Raw genomic sequence first — 17,964 nt, forward strand, 5'->3', positions numbered from 1 at the left:
AAATCTGATTTATACATGTTCTCTTGTTTTGTCTCCCTTGGTGTCCTGAGATGATTGTTTTTGAAGGCAGACACCAGCTCATTAGAGGATGCTAAAGATGATGAAGAACTATGTTGCTATCTTATTATTCTAACACAGATCATCCTCCATGATGAATAATACAGAATGGGAAATTCAGAGTGTACCTGTGATATAAACATACTTCCAAACCATCTTGTCTCTTTGACTTTGCCTGCAGACCCTAGACATACAAAGGATTCTAAAAATGGTAGAGCAGGCGGTATCCTCATTTGACCCTCCTCCAGGGTAAATAGTATCATCCAGCTGTTTGTACCCCACAAAGACTTTCCTCCCTGCTGGCTTGGAAGCCAGTCATCTGCTTTTCCTCACACCATCTGCAGTACAAGAGAGCTGATGGTACCATCTGCAGTACAAGAGAGCTGATGCCCCTTTCCTACAGATGCTTCGGCTTGCATCTGAATGGCTTCACGTGAAATGGTGGGATTCTCCCCCCCCCCCAATGCATAATTATGGACTCATCCACGCAATCATGGTTATTGTGAGAAGGTGGTAATAATAATCACCAGTCTGCAATCATGAGTCTGCTGATAATGCTGACAGACGTGAGCATCTTTAACTTAAGCAAAAGTGAGCTCTTTAAAAGCAGAATGGCTGCTCTAAAGAGGCCAAGTAGTGGAGAAAGGACAAGTGATAACAGTGCTTAGATTTCACTGTAGTACATTTAGGCCACCACAGATGAAAAATTGATGAAAAGTTCTACCTACCCTCTCCCCTTGGTTGGTTGGGCCACAAAGCCCAGCTCCCTCTGCCAGCATAGCTGTTTCATTGCCCTTAGTGCCTGCTGTCATTACTTTGCAGACCTTCATGAAATTTAACCACCCACCACTGCATATAATTCATATATATAAGGAACAGTGTCTCATAGATTCAGACACAGCTTTTGTGTCCATAGCTGCCAAGAGATCGCTGGACTCAAGCACTCAGTGTTGATAGGAAAGGAATAGTGACATAATGTTTTATCTGCCCTGTTTATAGCTTATGGACACACAGCACTCATTAAACTTTAGAAGTGTGGGCAACAGAAAAGATGGCTATGGCTTAGACTAACACCTGCTACACAAGCTTGCTTGAGAAGTTATTGATAGGTGGAGTTTCAAGGGAAAGAAAGGGTTTCAGGGCAGCACTGTAGGTTCTCTATTCCCACAGGTGATTGAGTGGGTGCTACTGAGCAGCTGAACTGAGCTGGCCAATGAATATATGAAATGACTCAACTGGAAAGCATTGTGTTTCCGATGATATATGAAAGTTCTACCTGTATGTTTGATATCTGATAGCTCGTTTGTACTTGATGCCCTTTTAAAACACAGAACATATATGTAAGAACCAGTTAGAAGTGAGCTGGGATGGCTCTGGGATGCTCTCGCGAGATCTCACAGGACAATTCAAGTTCCTGAGGGATTGCAGGACTTCCATTCTGAAATGACTCTGTGAACAAACAGAAATTAAGAACTATGCTGCTTACCTACATTGATGTCGAAGGAAACTGCTAAGTGACAGATCTTTGTTGGCAACGGTTTATAACAGTACTTTGGGACATGGGCTTGAGAAAGGAGTGAACGATTATAGCAATGCTATACAGTGGTACCTCGGGTTAAGAACTTAATTCGTTCTGGAGGCCGTTCTTAACCCAGAAACTGTTCTTAACCTGAGGTACCACTTTAGCTAATGGGGCCTCCTGCTGCTGTTGTGCCGCCGTCATGCGATTTCTGTTCTCATCCTGAAGTAAAGTTCTTAACCTGAGGTACTATTTCTGGGTTAGCAGAGTCTGTAACCTGAAGCTTTTGTAACCCGAGGTACCACTGTACTGGAGTTTCTTAGAAGTGCTGGGCTTTAAATGTGAGAGTGACAAGTAAGTCTTAGGTTACTAGAAGTCTAAGAATATGACTTTTTCCTCACTTACAGAAGTGAAAAACAGATGTACACCTGTGCAAGTGAGAAGACTATTAAATGTAGGTGAAGTAAGAAGGTGTGATTCTCAGATGCTTCAAAGCTGAAATCACATGGGGACATGAACAGTTGTATCATATACTCATCTGTTATAAATTGGCCACAAACTAGCCATCAACAGGACAATTACTTAGATTTGACTTGATACCTGTTTATTTTGTTAAATTTAATATCCTATCCTTTACTCCCTGAAACTCCTAAGAAAGCTTACAGTGTCTATTGCAATGTGTTTGACAATACAAGCCACAAATTGGACATTTGTGAGTTGATAAAAAGCTGGTATACCACTGTGGCAAAGAGACTATGGTTGCATACACACCATACATTTAAAGTCCATGGCTTCACCCAGAAAATCCTGGGAACTCACAGAGCTCCATTTTCAAGCATCCTTAACAAACTAGATTTCCCAGGATATTTTTTTTTTCAGGAGAAGTAATGAGCTTTAAATCTATGGTGTGTATTTTTTTAATATATGGTACAGAACTTGGACTTATAAGATTGATGGAGATTTAATTTTCCAACGGTTAAAGGAAATTTTCACACTAAAATGCTGATGAATTTAAACAAAATGCAAACTGATGTGGAAATGTGGAGAACTGAATTTAAGGCTGAATTATTATTTTTTAGAAAATAAGAGGAACTGATATTGACAGATCCATCCATCCCTAAAGGTAAAGGTAAAGGTACTCCTGACCATTAGAACTAGTTGTGGACGACTCTGGGGTTGTGGCACTCATCTCACTCTATAGGCCGAGGAAGCCGGCGTTTGTCCACAGACAGCTTCCGGGTCATGTGGCCAGCATGACTAAGCCGCTTCTGGCAAACCAGAGCAGTGCACGGAAACGCCATTTACCTTCCCGCTGGAGCAGTACCTATTTATCTACTTGTACTTGGCGTGCTTTCAAACTGCTAGGTGGGCAGGAGCTGGGACCGAACAACAGGAGCTCACCCCATCACGGGCATTCAAACCACCGACCTTGTGACCGGCAAGCCCTAGGCTCAGTGGTTTAGACCACAGCGCCACCCACGTCCATCCCTACTGTGGAGTTATTAGCTGTGTACATGTGCATAGGTCACTCTTGGCTCTTTTCAGTACTCCCTCTGATGGAATTTGTTCACTTCTTCAATTTCTTCCCTCACATAACACCCCACACTTTCCCTTTAGGCTGAGACAGAAGTGAAGTTTTGAAATTCCTTCCAGTTTCAAGATAGTTGCATTTCTAAGTGACTCCCATGTTATAACATGCACTCACATTCAACTCTGTCAACATATCGCCGGAATATATCGCCGGAAAATTGCTTTGGGCATCCAGATTGTACAAGCAATTTTTTTTCAGCAGAATGATACTGCTTGTTAGGAATACATCACTTTAGAGCTAGATAGACATAAGAGATGTTAAGTAAAATATACATTCCTTCTAGATAGAAGCATTAGAAGAGATCAATGTGAGTACAAGAGATTTAAAGATCAATGTAACAATCAATTACAGAATGATTGCTCACCAAATCTACAGAGGAGGAGGGGAAGGGAGAAGCAATGAGTTTCAATTACAGGAAATTAACTTTTAGTTAAACATTGAGAAAAATACAATGCAGCTCAGTAAGAAAATAATGTTCTGTAGAGTTCCGTACTTTCAAGAGAATTCAAATGCCAAGGATGGGCTATAGGTGGCCAAGGCAGAGCCAAAACTGATCAAAGATGGGCAACGGAAAAAAAGCTTCAAGTATTGATTGGGAAGCAGCAGATATGCAGAGAAACAAGCAGGCCAAAAGAAAGAAAGCCAGATTGACAAAGACAAAGGCTGTGTAGACATAGCCTTTGAAATGTGCAGAGGCTTTTTTTTTTCACAGTGTGCTTTTATATGTAGTCATTTACAATTGCACACACCTTCACACCATCTAAAGGGGCATCTACTATCCATGTGGTCTGTACACATAGGTGTGTGTACACATAGGTTTTCAAATTAGAGTGCAACCATGTTATCTATTCTCCTCAATTCCTGTTCCTACTATTATTATTATTATTAGTAGTAGTATTTCTTCTTCTTCTTCTTCTTCTTCTTCTTCTTCTTCTTCTTCTTCTTCTTCTTCTTCTTCTTCAACAACAGAGGGGCTGGAAACTAGTGGGGTGATATTTATCAGTATAGATAGGTGGCTATGTAGCTGCTTCCTGTTCCTCCTATTTCATTCATAGACAAGTTAAACATTGGGAGGTGGCACAGCCCTGCAACATCAGCATGTCTACCTCAAAAGGAGTTGACCTGAGAAAGTGCTCACTGTGGCACATGTAGGTAGCATGAGAAGTGCATTATTGGCACAAAATGGAATATAATGGTTCCAGCAGAATGCACTTAATATAAACAAATAGAATGGGACATATCCAATATAAAAGTCTATTTTTTTCTTATTGTTATTGCACCAATTGGTTACATTTAATGTTCCAACAAGAATCTCACCCTGGTTCTTTAAAATTCATAGCAGTCTCTCTCTCTCTCTCTCTCTCTCTCTCTCTCTCTCTCTCTCTCTCTCTCTCTCTCTCTCTCGTGTGTGTGTGTGTGTGTGTGTGTGTACCTCCATAGAACAGTACTGATCATCCCCAGGTATATATATTTTCACATAGAGAAGGAAACGTGTGATGAAAGTGATCATAGCATAGCCAGCAATAACAGGTGTGATTTTGGTGGCTGTAAAAATGTGTTTTCATAATCAATATAGGGACTAAGACATTTGCTTCCAACCTTGTATGTGCTTTGCCTAGTTTTTACATTACTTTGTTAATGTCTGTACCTACTAGAGAAAAAAGTCAATAATTTATTTTTATTTTATATTACTAAATTTATATCCTGACCTTCCTCTCAATGAAATGTTCATATGTATGTCATATATGCACATATGTATCTTGTGTGGCCTGTTGTAGGTTGACAAAATATGCTTTTGAACAGAATCACGAGAAAGAGCTTATACAAATTTGTAATCTTTAAGCATCCTGCTGGATTTGCAGAGAGTCAAGGGCATAAGGTCTCCAAATGGAGATGGCTGGCTAACGCTTCATGCAGGGAAGAAGGGGGAAAAAAATCGTATTTTCCGCTGATGGTAATTTTATCTCTGCAATTAGTAGAGCAACCTTCACAAAAGGCATTATTCACATGTGTTCAAAGGGAACTTTGATTGTGAAAAGCTTCTGTAGGCCAGAGCTTCAGCAGCTGAGGTGCGACTGAAAGCCTGCTGAAAAGCGCTCGTTTTCACTCTCTCGTTTCAAATTCATCTCCCTTTTATGGCACTTCAGCCCCAGCATATCTTGCGCTGCCAATTATTGTTTCCTTTTAATAAAGTTGTGAATAAATCTGGCAAAAGCAGAGAACTGGGAGCGCTAGGCAATCAAGAAGAATGCAGGAAGCTTTGAGCACAAAACGCCAGTTTGACTAAGGCCTAATTTTTATGTTATCCCATAATAACATCAGAAGAACCGACTGGATCAGGCCAGTACCTCAACTTGTACAGCAACTGGATCTCACAGTGTCCAGCCACTAGTTGCTAGCTGCAACTATCAGAGGTTTGCTTGGTTTTGTGGAAGGGCAACTGTGAATTAGCAGTCAAGCTTTCCCAGAAGTGCAAATAGAAACAAAATTGTTCAGTTGATCACATTTATCAAGTCATAAGCCTATCTCCATTCATTGATGTGAATGAATTAATTAAAATTGCCTACTGCTTAATCCTTTTGACTGGAGAAGCCAGCAGTTTGAATCTGGAAACATCTCCATGGGTAGAACACGAGACTCTTAAGCTTAACATTGGGCAAAATATTCCTGCATTGCAGGTAGCTCAACTAGATGACCCTCATGGTCCCTTCCAACTCTACAATTCTATGACCTGCTAAATGTCCCCTGCCCCTTAGCTGGGGTTTCTCCTGCAAGCAGATTACACTACATGTCAAGCACGTAGAGTCTCCATCCTTCAGGGGGCCTGGAGTGCATTTAGAAAAAATAAATAAATACTGATAAGGATACCATAAAGTACCAATTTCACGGAAGAAGAGCTAGCTCCAAAAAACCAGCAGGTGAAACACCTACACAGAGCCCCAAACAAACAAAACATTGACAAAAAGCAGGAGCCTTCCTCAATAGACTTCATATAAAAAATTGGGCAGGGCAAGGGCTGTACTGTAGACTGCAGGTACTGTGCTGTCCTTGGGAACCTTGTTTAACCAGATATTAAGAATGACTAATGACTCGTCAGTGTTCGAAACCTCTATTGTTCTAGGCACATTTTGCAACAGGGAATTTCATTAGTGCAAGCAGTTTCGAGTTCTGAGTGCAGTGCTACACCTAAGATTTCAGATTAAAACTGCAGAATGGAAGGAAAGGAGGAACTTTTTCTGCCTCCCCACTTCCAGCCAACTCTCCAAAGACTGGAGAAGAGACCCTCTTAAGAATATTAGGGTGATGGGCTAGGGTGAAAGACTAGACCATGTGAAAATTTAGCATTATATTTTAGCTGCTGTTCATTCATTTTCAGCTTTGTATTCTTGTTATAAAAAAAGCACACCTAGACATTCCATTGTTGCGCCCATAACCTAGGTTTAAGGTGCCATTTAGCACCTAGCTTTCATATCTCAGTTTCTAACACTGAGAATGGTATACACTTTACACCTGGCAATCTAAAATCAAAATAAATGAATGACTGTGTCAGGGCCGTCTTAAGTATATTTGGCGCCCTGGCGCCGTGGTGTGACGGATCCCCCCGGTTCCCCCGCCCCGCCCCGTTTCCCAGCGCGGTGGGTGGGCGGAGCTGCGCGGCTGGGGGCGCAGCTCCGTGGCGGGTGGACAGGCACAACTCTGTGGCGGGCGGGCAGGCGCCCTGGCGCCCTGCGCCACCCAGCCTGGCCGTAGGGCCGGCCCTGGACTGTGTTTCTTTAATGTGACTAATTCAAACTGCCTGACTTCGGTCAAATATTACCAGTAAGATCACAAGTACAATAGCAATAAGCATCTACTACTATTAATTCTCAGACGAAAGTCAGATAAACATGGGACTCAGCTGGATTGGTAAAAAAAACCTGTTTTATATGCATTGTACCGTATTGACCCGAATATAAGCCACACCTGAATATAAACCGCACCTTTAAAATTCAAGGGGGTAAATGAAAAAAAGACAATACCCGAATATAAGCCATTCCCTTAAAATTCTGCAGGCACTCACACTCATTACGTTTTACCGTATGTCTGTTTCAGCAGCGATATCATAAAAGCCAATTTTTGTAAGGTCGTGAATTTAAGCCGCACTTTAACTTTTCATGGTCAGAACTGGAAAAAAGGTGAGGCTTATATTCAGGCACATACGGTATATGCGATATAACACTGTGACACCAGATGGCGCTGTGGAGTCCTATCTTTCCCTTCTGGATTTCCCTGTATGAGTTTACAACACACTTAACTGAATTGCTTCTTTGATGTGTCAAGATCCAGCCATGAGCATCAAAGCAATCCTGGGTATTACGGTTAGTAGCTAGAGTTCTCCCCTCAACAAGTTCTGTCTCACCACCAGCAGGGACGGATCTACCATAAAACGAATGAAGCTTAAGGGGCCCTGGAAGTGGCTTTAGTCCACAATGCTTTTAAGGACTACTTGAAAAAGTGCATCAAGCATGTATATAATATTTCCCTAATCTCCCCTAATTTTCAACACCTTCATTAACTCAAAAACTATGGTGCAAATGATTTTTTTAATTCACACCTGTGCCTTGGGCATGTGAAATAATCCAATACAGTGATTTTAATCAAAATCCGAGTTGCTGGTTTTTTGTTTTTTGTTTTAATTCGGTGATCTGTCATGGAAAACCCCCATTGAAGAAGATAACAGTGGTTACCCAGACCTCATTGTGGGTTACAAAGGGGGGCCCATATCATTTCAAGCTCCAGGGCCCCCAAAATGTAGGTCTGCCACTGACCGCCTGCCATGATTTCTTACCTTGAACGATCAAATAAACCTGTGAAGTCTTGGGGTGGTGCAGTGTTTGCACTGAGCATGTGTATGATCCCTCATCATAGACATCCACTTTCTGAATCCGGAGGCTGTATTCCAGAAGAGAAAGTTGTTGGAGCTCTACTCGGGGGTCCAGAGACCACTTGTCTTGTCCAGCAAAAATGATGCCGGAACGATTTAACCAGGCCACCTTGGAGCTTTTGTCTTCTATAAAACACCTGCATGGGATGAAAAAGACAGATATTGGTATCAAAGAAGTCTTCTGCATATAGAGCAGGCACCCCCAAACTGCGGCCCTCCAGATGTTTTGGCCTACAACTCCCATGATCCCTAGCTAAGAGGACCAGTGGTCAGAGATGATGGGAATTGCAGTCCAAAACATCTGGAGGGCCGAAGTTTGGGGATGCCTGATATAGAGCCTGTAATACTCTCCATACATCCAAACACTCCCTGAGGCACAAACACATCCACACAAAAATCCACTACAATTGTTACTATAGTATATTTTATAGTTCTTAAAAAAACAACAACCATGCTTGTATTGGGCTACAGATCTGTCCAGGTCAGTAAAATTTCCTTTTCCAGGGTATGAAACCTGGCTGGAAACAACTTGTCAGTGAGAGGCATCCACACAAGTGATGTGATATGAACCCATATTTTTTTAAAACTTTTAGTTCCACTTGCTGTCCATATACTATGTCCAACAACATCTGGAGGGCTACAGGTTTCCCATCCCTGGTTCACGCAATCTGAATTCATGACATGCCATCTTACGCTTTCTCTACAGAGGAACCTCTGTATGGTTCAAAAGTTTACAATATATTACTCTTTTTAAAACTACCTATTTTGTGCAATGGCAAGAAAAGTCCCCAAAATGGGTGAATAACTATTTCCCTCCCTATTCTCCCCCTCCCTGCTTTTTAAAGAGAGTTCAAGAACTCTTCTTAAGTTCTCTGCACTGTTTATCTCCAGGCTACAAGCTTCTCTCTGACATTGCCAATAGTGAGAACATAAAGTGAAAGTCTTTTTATCCCCCCCCCATATGTACCTAAATGCTGGATGCAGAGCAGACTCAAAATATCTGCAGCCCCCTGCCAGCTTAAGGAGCGAGAGTTCAGGGCTATGAACTGCACTTTCTGTATGTTATAGGAATGCAGCTGTTACATTATGCATTTATTCTCCAGTTCTGGCTCCCGCCAGCTCCTTTTGGCATTAGAGTTGTGTGTTATCCACCCCCTTTCTTGCCCATTGCTATACTAGACATTTTAATCTTTCCTGGAAACTTGCTGCTGCCTGCCCCCTAGCCAACAGCAGATCTCCATACGGTGTAGTCGCTGCCTAAACGGTACGAGAATTCTGATCTGTTTTTAGCAACCTTCCATTGTGCTTGCCTAAATGTCCTTAGAAAAACCAGGTGATACAGAGGTGAGAGGAAGGAGGGTGGAGATGTAGGGCAGACAGAAACACAGTGCGGTTTGCCACCTGGCATGCCCCTAGTTGCAGCTGTCGATAACAGTGGGGTATCTGCTAGCAGGAGGGTGGACTGACAGCCCTTGCAGGCTACATTAGTCATTCAGTTCTTTTATGTAAAAGAATAACAAAGCTCTCAGAAAGTCAGGCCCAGCTGCATCTAAAGGATGAAGTTGACCCAAGGGGCTATACATAGAACCTCACAGCCCTTTTCCTCCAGAGCAATTAATCTGGAATAACTGCTGCTAGGGAGCTCCATCAAATTTGCGCTACCTAATATCAATTATTCCCAGGCAAGATGATCATTTCACTAACATTTCCCTCTGCTTTCCGCCGTGGTCAACAATGAGAGGCAGCGCTAAGAAGAAGCAGATGGGAAACAATGGTGTGTTTTTGTTTACAGAAGCATTTCAAACTGCCTAACACATTTCCACCATTGCTTTGAAGGAGGAGCATGCGGAGTACTCAAAGCGCATAAATGCAATTTGGAATGCAACAGTAAAATATACAGCTCTTCTGCCTTTCGAACCTTCATTTAGCCCTGACTGCAATGTACAGTACACATGCTCTTTGCAGAAGTGACAAGGTTTGCAATCAATATTAGAAACCAGGTGAGGCTGAGGAGTGTGTTGTGTTGGTGTGGAAACTCTCCATGCAGATTGAAGAAAACATGTGAATAACAGTTCTACATATTATATAGAGCAGTGGCCTAGAGCAAAGGTGTGTGAACTTGTATGCACCTGGTTCAGACTGGGCCCAACTAGAAAATTAGAATAATTTAGGTGTGATTTGGATCAGGCCTGAATTAAGCTGCCACTAGCGGCATCTAGATTTGATGGTTCTCCAGAAAAGGAGTCCTGGCATTCACTTGGTGACCATGGGACAGTCATTGCTTCTCAATATGACCTACCTCACAGAGTTGTTGATTTAGAAAAACAAACAAACAAACAAACCAGGAAGTGGAAAAAGATGTATACCACCTTAAACTCCCTGGGATATAAGCAGTGCTTTTTTTCTGAATCTAAGTTTGGCCTCATTGAAGGGCAGTATTTCAATATGAGTAGGGAAATGAGAGTTCCCCTAAACATTTTTTAAAAGAAAAAAAAGCACTGGATATAAATTTAATAAATGAATAAATATGGCTGCTGCTGCAGAACTAAAACTTAAAAGTTCTGAATGTTCTCACAGGCATGCAGAGGAGTATCTGTTGCCACCAGGAGCTGTAGGACATGCATGTATGCATTTTTCTCAACATTTATGCCCTTGCCCTTTTTTTAATGGTAAACAAGCCTCAATGCAGCTTGTTCCTGATGTTTCCTAGGTCAATGGATACTTCTACTGGCTTGGAGGAGAACCCTTTAGTTTGTCTCTATATCTCACTTGATGCATATTTCCCCTTTGCTATTTTGTCTCGAGTCTAACCCAAGTCCTTAACCCTTTTTCTGATTGAGGGTCATAGTTCAATGGTACAGCATCTGCTATTCTGTTTTCTGTCTTTTAAAAGGCAGCTCATTCAACCAAAAATACACAAATGCCAGGCATATAATATCTATTTTTATTAATTGTGATTATTTTGCTCTGTGCCTTGATTTAAGTTCCATAGGCTAGTTTGAAAACTTGCTCTCAATATTTTTTTAACGATGAACGGAATAGGAAGAGACATTTCACTTGCTCTGTATTTCTTGTTCTGTGTAACTAAATAAAAGCCTCCAGTCTCCAGGGCTGTTGTTCTCTCACCTTTTGTCGGCTCTATTCACACAAGTGTATTTTGAGAGCAGAAGAATGAAGATTGGAACCTAAAGATAAGAAAACTATTTGGCAGTAGGGTTTCAAATCGTTTCTTGGGGGGAAAGCCAGACATTTACAGAGTTCTTCAAACTGAATGTAGGTCTGATCCATATACTGAGAACGCAGATCACTGCTTTGCTAAAACATTCACAGCCTCCTTTCCCTGTTGTCCCCACTGGCAAACAAGTCTCTATTTGCTCTCTTCAGCATTGCTGGATGCAAATCTGATCTCTAATCATGAAAAGGTGTGAAAATATCATGGGAAGAGACACCTGCACAACAATCTGGCAAGAGATAGTGACTCGCCCAAGTTCACCCAGTAAGCTTCAGTATGTTCAACCCGAGTTTATATCCAATATAACACACTAACTCTCCATGCTACTGACCAAAGGCAGAAGCATAACCATCCATCGTCAGTAAAAAAAAACACACCACCCAGAGAACCTGCATGGAAAACCAGTCCCAGTCCATGCACAGAGCTTATTCAGCCCTCACTTGTGCATACAGTTGTGGTAGAGGAGGACTTCACCGAGTTTCTCCAAAGCGTTTATTAATTCCTTGGCAGCTTGTGCAATAAGATAAACAGGTTTTTTCCCTTTAAACTGGGTGTGGATGAAATCAACAGCCAGATGTGAAAATTCCAAGTATATACATTATTTTGCGTATCACTTTGCCCTACGATCACACCTTAATAAAGATTTGCACCAAGTTGCTCAAACAGAGGGTAATAAGTGTTAATTCAATACTAACAGAATATTAACTGGCAAGTTAGTTGATGTCCAGACAGCCACTGCATAGCACCCATCTGATTTCAAGCAACTATAAATGTTTATTAAGGATCAATGAACATAACAATAATTACATCTGAACATTTCCTAGTATACATTTTACACAGCTGTAATTGGCAGCATAACTTAAGGTTATTGGAGAAGATATCCAGCCTTTGTATGAATGCTTTTACATAAATCTGTATCAAGATATCTACTTTTTTCTGAACAAAATGTATTTATGGGTGACTTAATGTCTACAGACACTCAGACCCAAAATATATTTCAGTTCTTTAATGGAACAGTCCACATGTATTGATGACAGTCACATTAGTGCCAAAAGCCAGCATGTCTTTTGGTGCTAAGTATGACTCATATTCAGTATACGATAGCAAAGTCGTAAAGGCCAGCTCAGTTGAGACAGACAGTACTACACCCAGGGGTGTAGGAAGATAGGAGCGGTGCGATCCCAGGGGCGCCATTGCGGCTGCCTGCCCCACCCCCAAAACGTGCACCCCGCCCCTGTGTGCGGTGCGCCCCACCCCCAAAATGCGTGTTGCATCCTGCCCCCAGAACGTGCACCACGTCCCTGGGGGCAGCACGCCTGCCCTCCGCCCCCGGTGGCGGAGCATGAAGCTCCGCCGCGGACTACACCAGGTACAATTGTCAAACATGTTAATGATTTAGGTAAAATTTCAAGACGCAGTAGAATCCGATTCTGACACTGAATGTTTCATAGAATCATAGAATAAATTGTAGTTGGAAGGGACCCTGAGGACCATCTAGTCCAACCCCCTGCAATGCAGGAATATTCAGCCGTCCCATATAGGGATCGAACCTGCAGCCTTGGCGTTATCAGCACTACTCTATAACCAACTGAGCTATGCATTTCATAAATAGATACAGTTGGAAGTATACCTTAGTGATTAAAACACACACAGGGAGACACACCTGAAATCTTGGCACAAAGGAGGAAAGCATTTAAAAATAGTTTGAAAGGAGTGGGGTGCATGTTTCTCCTGCAAATGTAAGCTGCCTCTTTCTGAAAGCACCGCAACCTGCTAAAGTCTCCAAACAAAGCCTGCCTTCCCTTAAGGATCACACCACCACAAGTGCTGACGAGCCAGCTGTAATCTTGCCATTTCACATGAATTTGCAGGATTCAACTAACAACTTCCCCTGCCACCCATTCTAGCCCCCTGCCACCTCCAGAGCCAGCAGCAAAATGGCAGAAAGGGAAATAAAACGGGATCAAATGCTGCTTGTTCAATGCAAAGCAATGCCGACTCCTGGCAGCCAGAGTAAACAAACCAGGCAAATTCTCTAAAGTGTTATAAAGTGTTATCCTGGAAAGCAAATGCTGTTGTTAGACACAAAACAGAAAGGGGCAGGGGAGGAACGACATCACAGCAAAGCAAACAAAGATGGTTTCTTTTCATCAGAATGTAAGAAGAGTACTGCTGGATCAGGCCAAGGACCCATTTAGTCCAGCATCCTGCTTTCACAGTGGCAAATCAGAAGCCATCCAGCAGGACCTGGGCACACTACAGTGGTACCTCGGTTTAAGTACACAATTGATTCTGGAAGTCTGTACTTAACCTGAAGCGAACTTTCCCATTGAAAGTATTGGAAAGTGGATTAATCCGTTCCAGACGGGTCCCTGGAGTACTTAAACTGAAAGTACTCAAACCGAAGCGTACTTAAACTGAGGTATGACTGTATTTTCCCATTTTGCTTCACTTTTGATTTATGTGCCACCTTTCTACACACAAGGAGGTTTACAAGCTGTAGAAACAAACATCATACAACAAAGATCCCACAGCCTACAACAATCCGATCCAACGCAAATAAGCAGGGTATTTTTTAAAAGAAAAAAAAAGGTGCTGGTAGTCACCAGGAAGTTGTTACTGTAAGTGCCACAGATTTGACATTTGAAAAAAAAAAATGCCCCGGTACTGCCTACCTTTAAGTACTCCCAGAAAAAAAAGCACTGTAAATAAGTCATAATTAAAAAATGACTTTTAAATAAACAACTTATATCAAATACAGTAACAGTCCACAATCCATTTAGTATATAATATTGCACAATAACATTAACTCTCAAAATACCAGCAGATAAAAATAAAACAGAAAAAATCACTATCAACAACTACAACAAAACATTGCTAGACAACGATCAGCATAAATAAGCTGCCACGTCGTAATGCCTAAAATACCTCAATACATTAAAAAGCAGGTAAAAAAAAATCAAATTTAGCAACAAAGTGCTGGCCAAGGCTGATGAGAGTTGTAGTCGAAGACATCTGGAGGGACACCAGGTTGACAAAAGCTGACCTAGGTATCATCCAGTGGCCGGAATGGGTGCATTCTTCCCTGGTTGTGGTCCCTCAGCTACCAGCAGTCAGAGGCATGGTGGTAGCCATTGATAGCTGTGCCCCCCCCCATCAAGTCGTCTAATCCTCTTTTAAAGGCATTCAAGTCCCATACATCTTATGGGAGAGAATTCCTTGATTTAACTATCAGAAGTACTTTATTTTGCTAGTCTTGAATCTTTCAACATTCAGTTCCCCTGGGTGACTCAGATTTCTATTGTGGTATAGTTCTCCCTGAGAGAAAGATGACAATAAAATTTATTTCTGGCCCTATTAACCAAGCAGCTAGCCCCAGTGGGAGCCTCTAAACTATGGGAGGGAGGGAGGGCTGAGAAAATTTCCTCTACAGGAGACATGGGAGGAAAGTGGTTGTCCAAGTGCTTCTTGGACAGAAACACTCCCTCTTGAAAACAGAACATCCCATTCCAACATGGGTCATGAGGCTGCCATCAAAATCCTAGCCTGCCATTGTTATTTCTCTCTGCAAAGAAAACCTCTTTTCTAGAATTGCATAGCTGCCAAGTTTTCGCTTTTCTCGCGAGGAAGCCTATTCAGCATAAGGGAAAATCCCTGTAAAAAGGGGATAACTTGGCAGCTATGGAATTGCATTGGTACATGGCAGAGGAATAAAGTGGATTGTTAGATTTCTGCACTGATGTATGGATGTTTGTTTGAATCTTGTAGAGCAAAAAAAAATTCATGGATACACAACGGGCAGACCTGTTACACCCACCAACTACCACCAATGAGATACATTAAACTTCCCTAGGAGGTTCCTGAACTCTATAATTCTTTGGCTCCTTAAGCCAAGCAAATAGCTGCACAAGAGTGGCCAAATATTACTGAGACCAAGAACAACAACCTGTTTGCCAGGCTGTGTTCATATTTAACCCTGAAGCAAGCATGGTGCAAAAAATAAATAAAATGTGGAAGGTTTCTAAAGACAAATACAACTTCAAGGCTTCAAAAGACAAATAAAACATTATACCAATGCCAGAGGACTTGGAGCATAAAATAAAGGGATGCATTTGGGGGAACAACGGCAAAGAAAAACCACAGCAAAAATGCAATCCTATTTTATTTATGAAGAACATTCCTCTCTCTATTCAAGACAGTGATTATCAAGATCAGGGGTGGGGAACATATAGCCCTCTGGCTGTTGTTGGACTACAACTCCCATCAGCCCCAGCCAGCATGGCCGGTGGTCAGGGTGATGGGAGATGTAGTGCAGGAACATGTACAGGGCCATAGGTTCTCCACCCCAATCAAAATGAAAAATTGATACAAAACAGCAATAGACACCCATGTCCATTGTTACTATTTATGTATAAGGGATTCCTTTGAATACTGGTATGGGGATGGCAGGGAATGTCATAGCAGATGAGGCAACAGTGTTTACCCTCCAGTGCATTTCTATTTCGTGTCAAAGTTCTAGATTCTCATATCCAGAACTACACCTGCTTGGCTTCAGCAATGTTGCTGGACTACCTGTCTTCTATTATCACATATTATCTAAGAGCTCAAGGCTCCTCCAAACAAGACACCTGGATTAAGTTATGAATGTCTAAAATCTGAATACAATTTATGGATGGTAGTTACTTAAAGTTAACCATCTGATTTTTACTGGATTCATTCCATGAGGGATTGAAGGGGAATGCCCATCCCTAATAAAATGGGTACATTGTTGTTGTTGTTTAGTCATTTAGACGTGTCCGACTCTTCATGACCCCATGGACCAGAGCACGCCAGGCACTCCTGTCTTGCACTGCCTCCCGCAGTTTGGTCAAACCCATGTTGGTAGCTTCGAGAACACTGTCCAACCATCTCGTCCTCTGTCAACCCTAATGAGATCATGACTTCAGAATTCAGGGCTGCACTCCTATGCCCTTTACCTGGGAGTAAGTCCCTTTGAACATAGTGGGTTTTACATTGAAGTAGAAATGCATAGAACAATATTTAGTATTTTATGAAACAGATCAATTATGGAAAATATTTTTTAAACATGAAAATAGATCAATTATGAAAAGGTTTTTTGAAACAACAACAACTCAGTTCTTAAACCACAATTGTTTGAATGCTTGTTTTGAAGGACATTTGGGTGGGAGGGGGGAGAGAGAAGGAGGGGAAGTTTGACTGGAACTCTTTAATGCTTGCTAATTATCAAGCCTGCCTAGGCTATATGAAACATTCTGTGTTATATCAGAGAACTATAGCACCTGATACCCTTAAACCAAGTTAAAATGCAAAATGACAATCAGACAGATGGAGCAAAACAGTAATAGATCACAGTGAAAGAAAGGGTGGGGAGAAGCGGTATCAAGGCACCTGATGGAGCTACTGAAGATTTAGTTAAAGTCATAGCTTAGTAATGTAAAGACAAATTCTGAAAGGAATGGAGAATAAGGGGAGGAAAATGAGGGCAAGAGACTCTGAACAGGTGAAAAAGAGAAAGAAGCAGCAAAAATTTTTGCGTGTGAGAGAGAACTTCAAAGCTTCCTGCCTTGCTTCTCCCACACCCAAATAGCATTCTACAAACACAGGAATGATCAATGAAGAAAGACATCAGCAAAGCAAGGCACAGAATAAAAAATTAATTCATCAGAGATGATAAAAACTGATCCATAACATTAATAGGTTTGCTTCTCAATCAGTCAATGTTATTATAGCGGTTTCATCTTCATATGCAACACATTTCCCACTTTTAACTTATCTCTGTGTAATAATAAGCACATATATTGCTTATATATTGGGACGTGGGTGGCGCTGTGGTCTAAACCACAGAGCCTAGGGCTTGCTGATCAGAAGGTCGGCAGTTCAAATCCCCATGACGGGGTGAGCTCCCGTTGCTTGGTCCCTGCCCCTGCCAACCTAGCAGTTTGAAAGCACATCAAGTGCAAGTAGATAAATAGGTAACGCTCTGACAGGAAGGTAAACAGAGTTTCCGTGCGCTGCTCTGGTTCGCCACATGGCCACATGTCCCAGAAGCTGTCTGCAGACAAACGCCGGCTCCCTCGGCCAGTAAAGCGAGGTGAGTGCCACAACCCCGGAGTCGTCTGGGACTGGACCTAATGGTCAGGGGTCCCTTTACCTTTAACTTATATTGCTTATGCTGCTGAAACACCCTTGCATATTTTCCTATATGTGGGCTTTCTCAGGGTGCATAACAGATAGCAACATAACAAGTACAGAAGTATCCAGCATGGAGATGCAGTGATGAAAAAAGCTGCATCCATTGCCCTGTTGCCAGTGGCGTTGCAATGGGGCGGGGTGGGTGGGTGAGCGGGGGGTGCAGCATATGGAGGATCCTCCGTTCATGGCTGCAGCCATGAGCAGAGGATCCCGGCACCAGTGGCAAACCACTATTACAGTGCAGGTGGGGTGTCGCATGCATGCGCTGTACGTAACGATGCTGCACATACGCTGTACATAGCGGTTTGCCGCCAGCGCCATACAGACAGCGGTGGGATCCCTCTGTCGCCGCTACAGCCACGAGCAGAGGATCCCGGCACCGTCTGTACGGTGCTGGAGCGGTGGCGCTGGCAAACTGCTATGTACAG

At 42.3% G+C, this 17,964-nt stretch overlaps 1 protein-coding gene across 2 annotated transcripts in view; it reads right to left on the minus strand.

The window, feature by feature from the left end:
* The window catches only part of LSAMP (limbic system associated membrane protein), a 440,854-nt gene that overhangs the window by 208,586 nt on the left and 214,304 nt on the right, over positions 1-17,964 (minus strand). For both annotated transcript variants that reach the window (XM_088668209.1, XM_035114576.3), the window contains exon 2: positions 7,996-8,228. In XM_088668209.1, the coding sequence (XP_088524335.1) occupies positions 7,996-8,228 (233 nt within the window). The remainder of the gene's footprint in view (positions 1-7,995; positions 8,229-17,964) is intronic.

This window comes from Zootoca vivipara, chromosome 4 (genome assembly GCF_965207765.1).
Source record: "Zootoca vivipara chromosome 4, rZooViv2.hap1.1, whole genome shotgun sequence".
Lineage (NCBI taxonomy): Eukaryota > Metazoa > Chordata > Lepidosauria > Squamata > Lacertidae > Zootoca > Zootoca vivipara.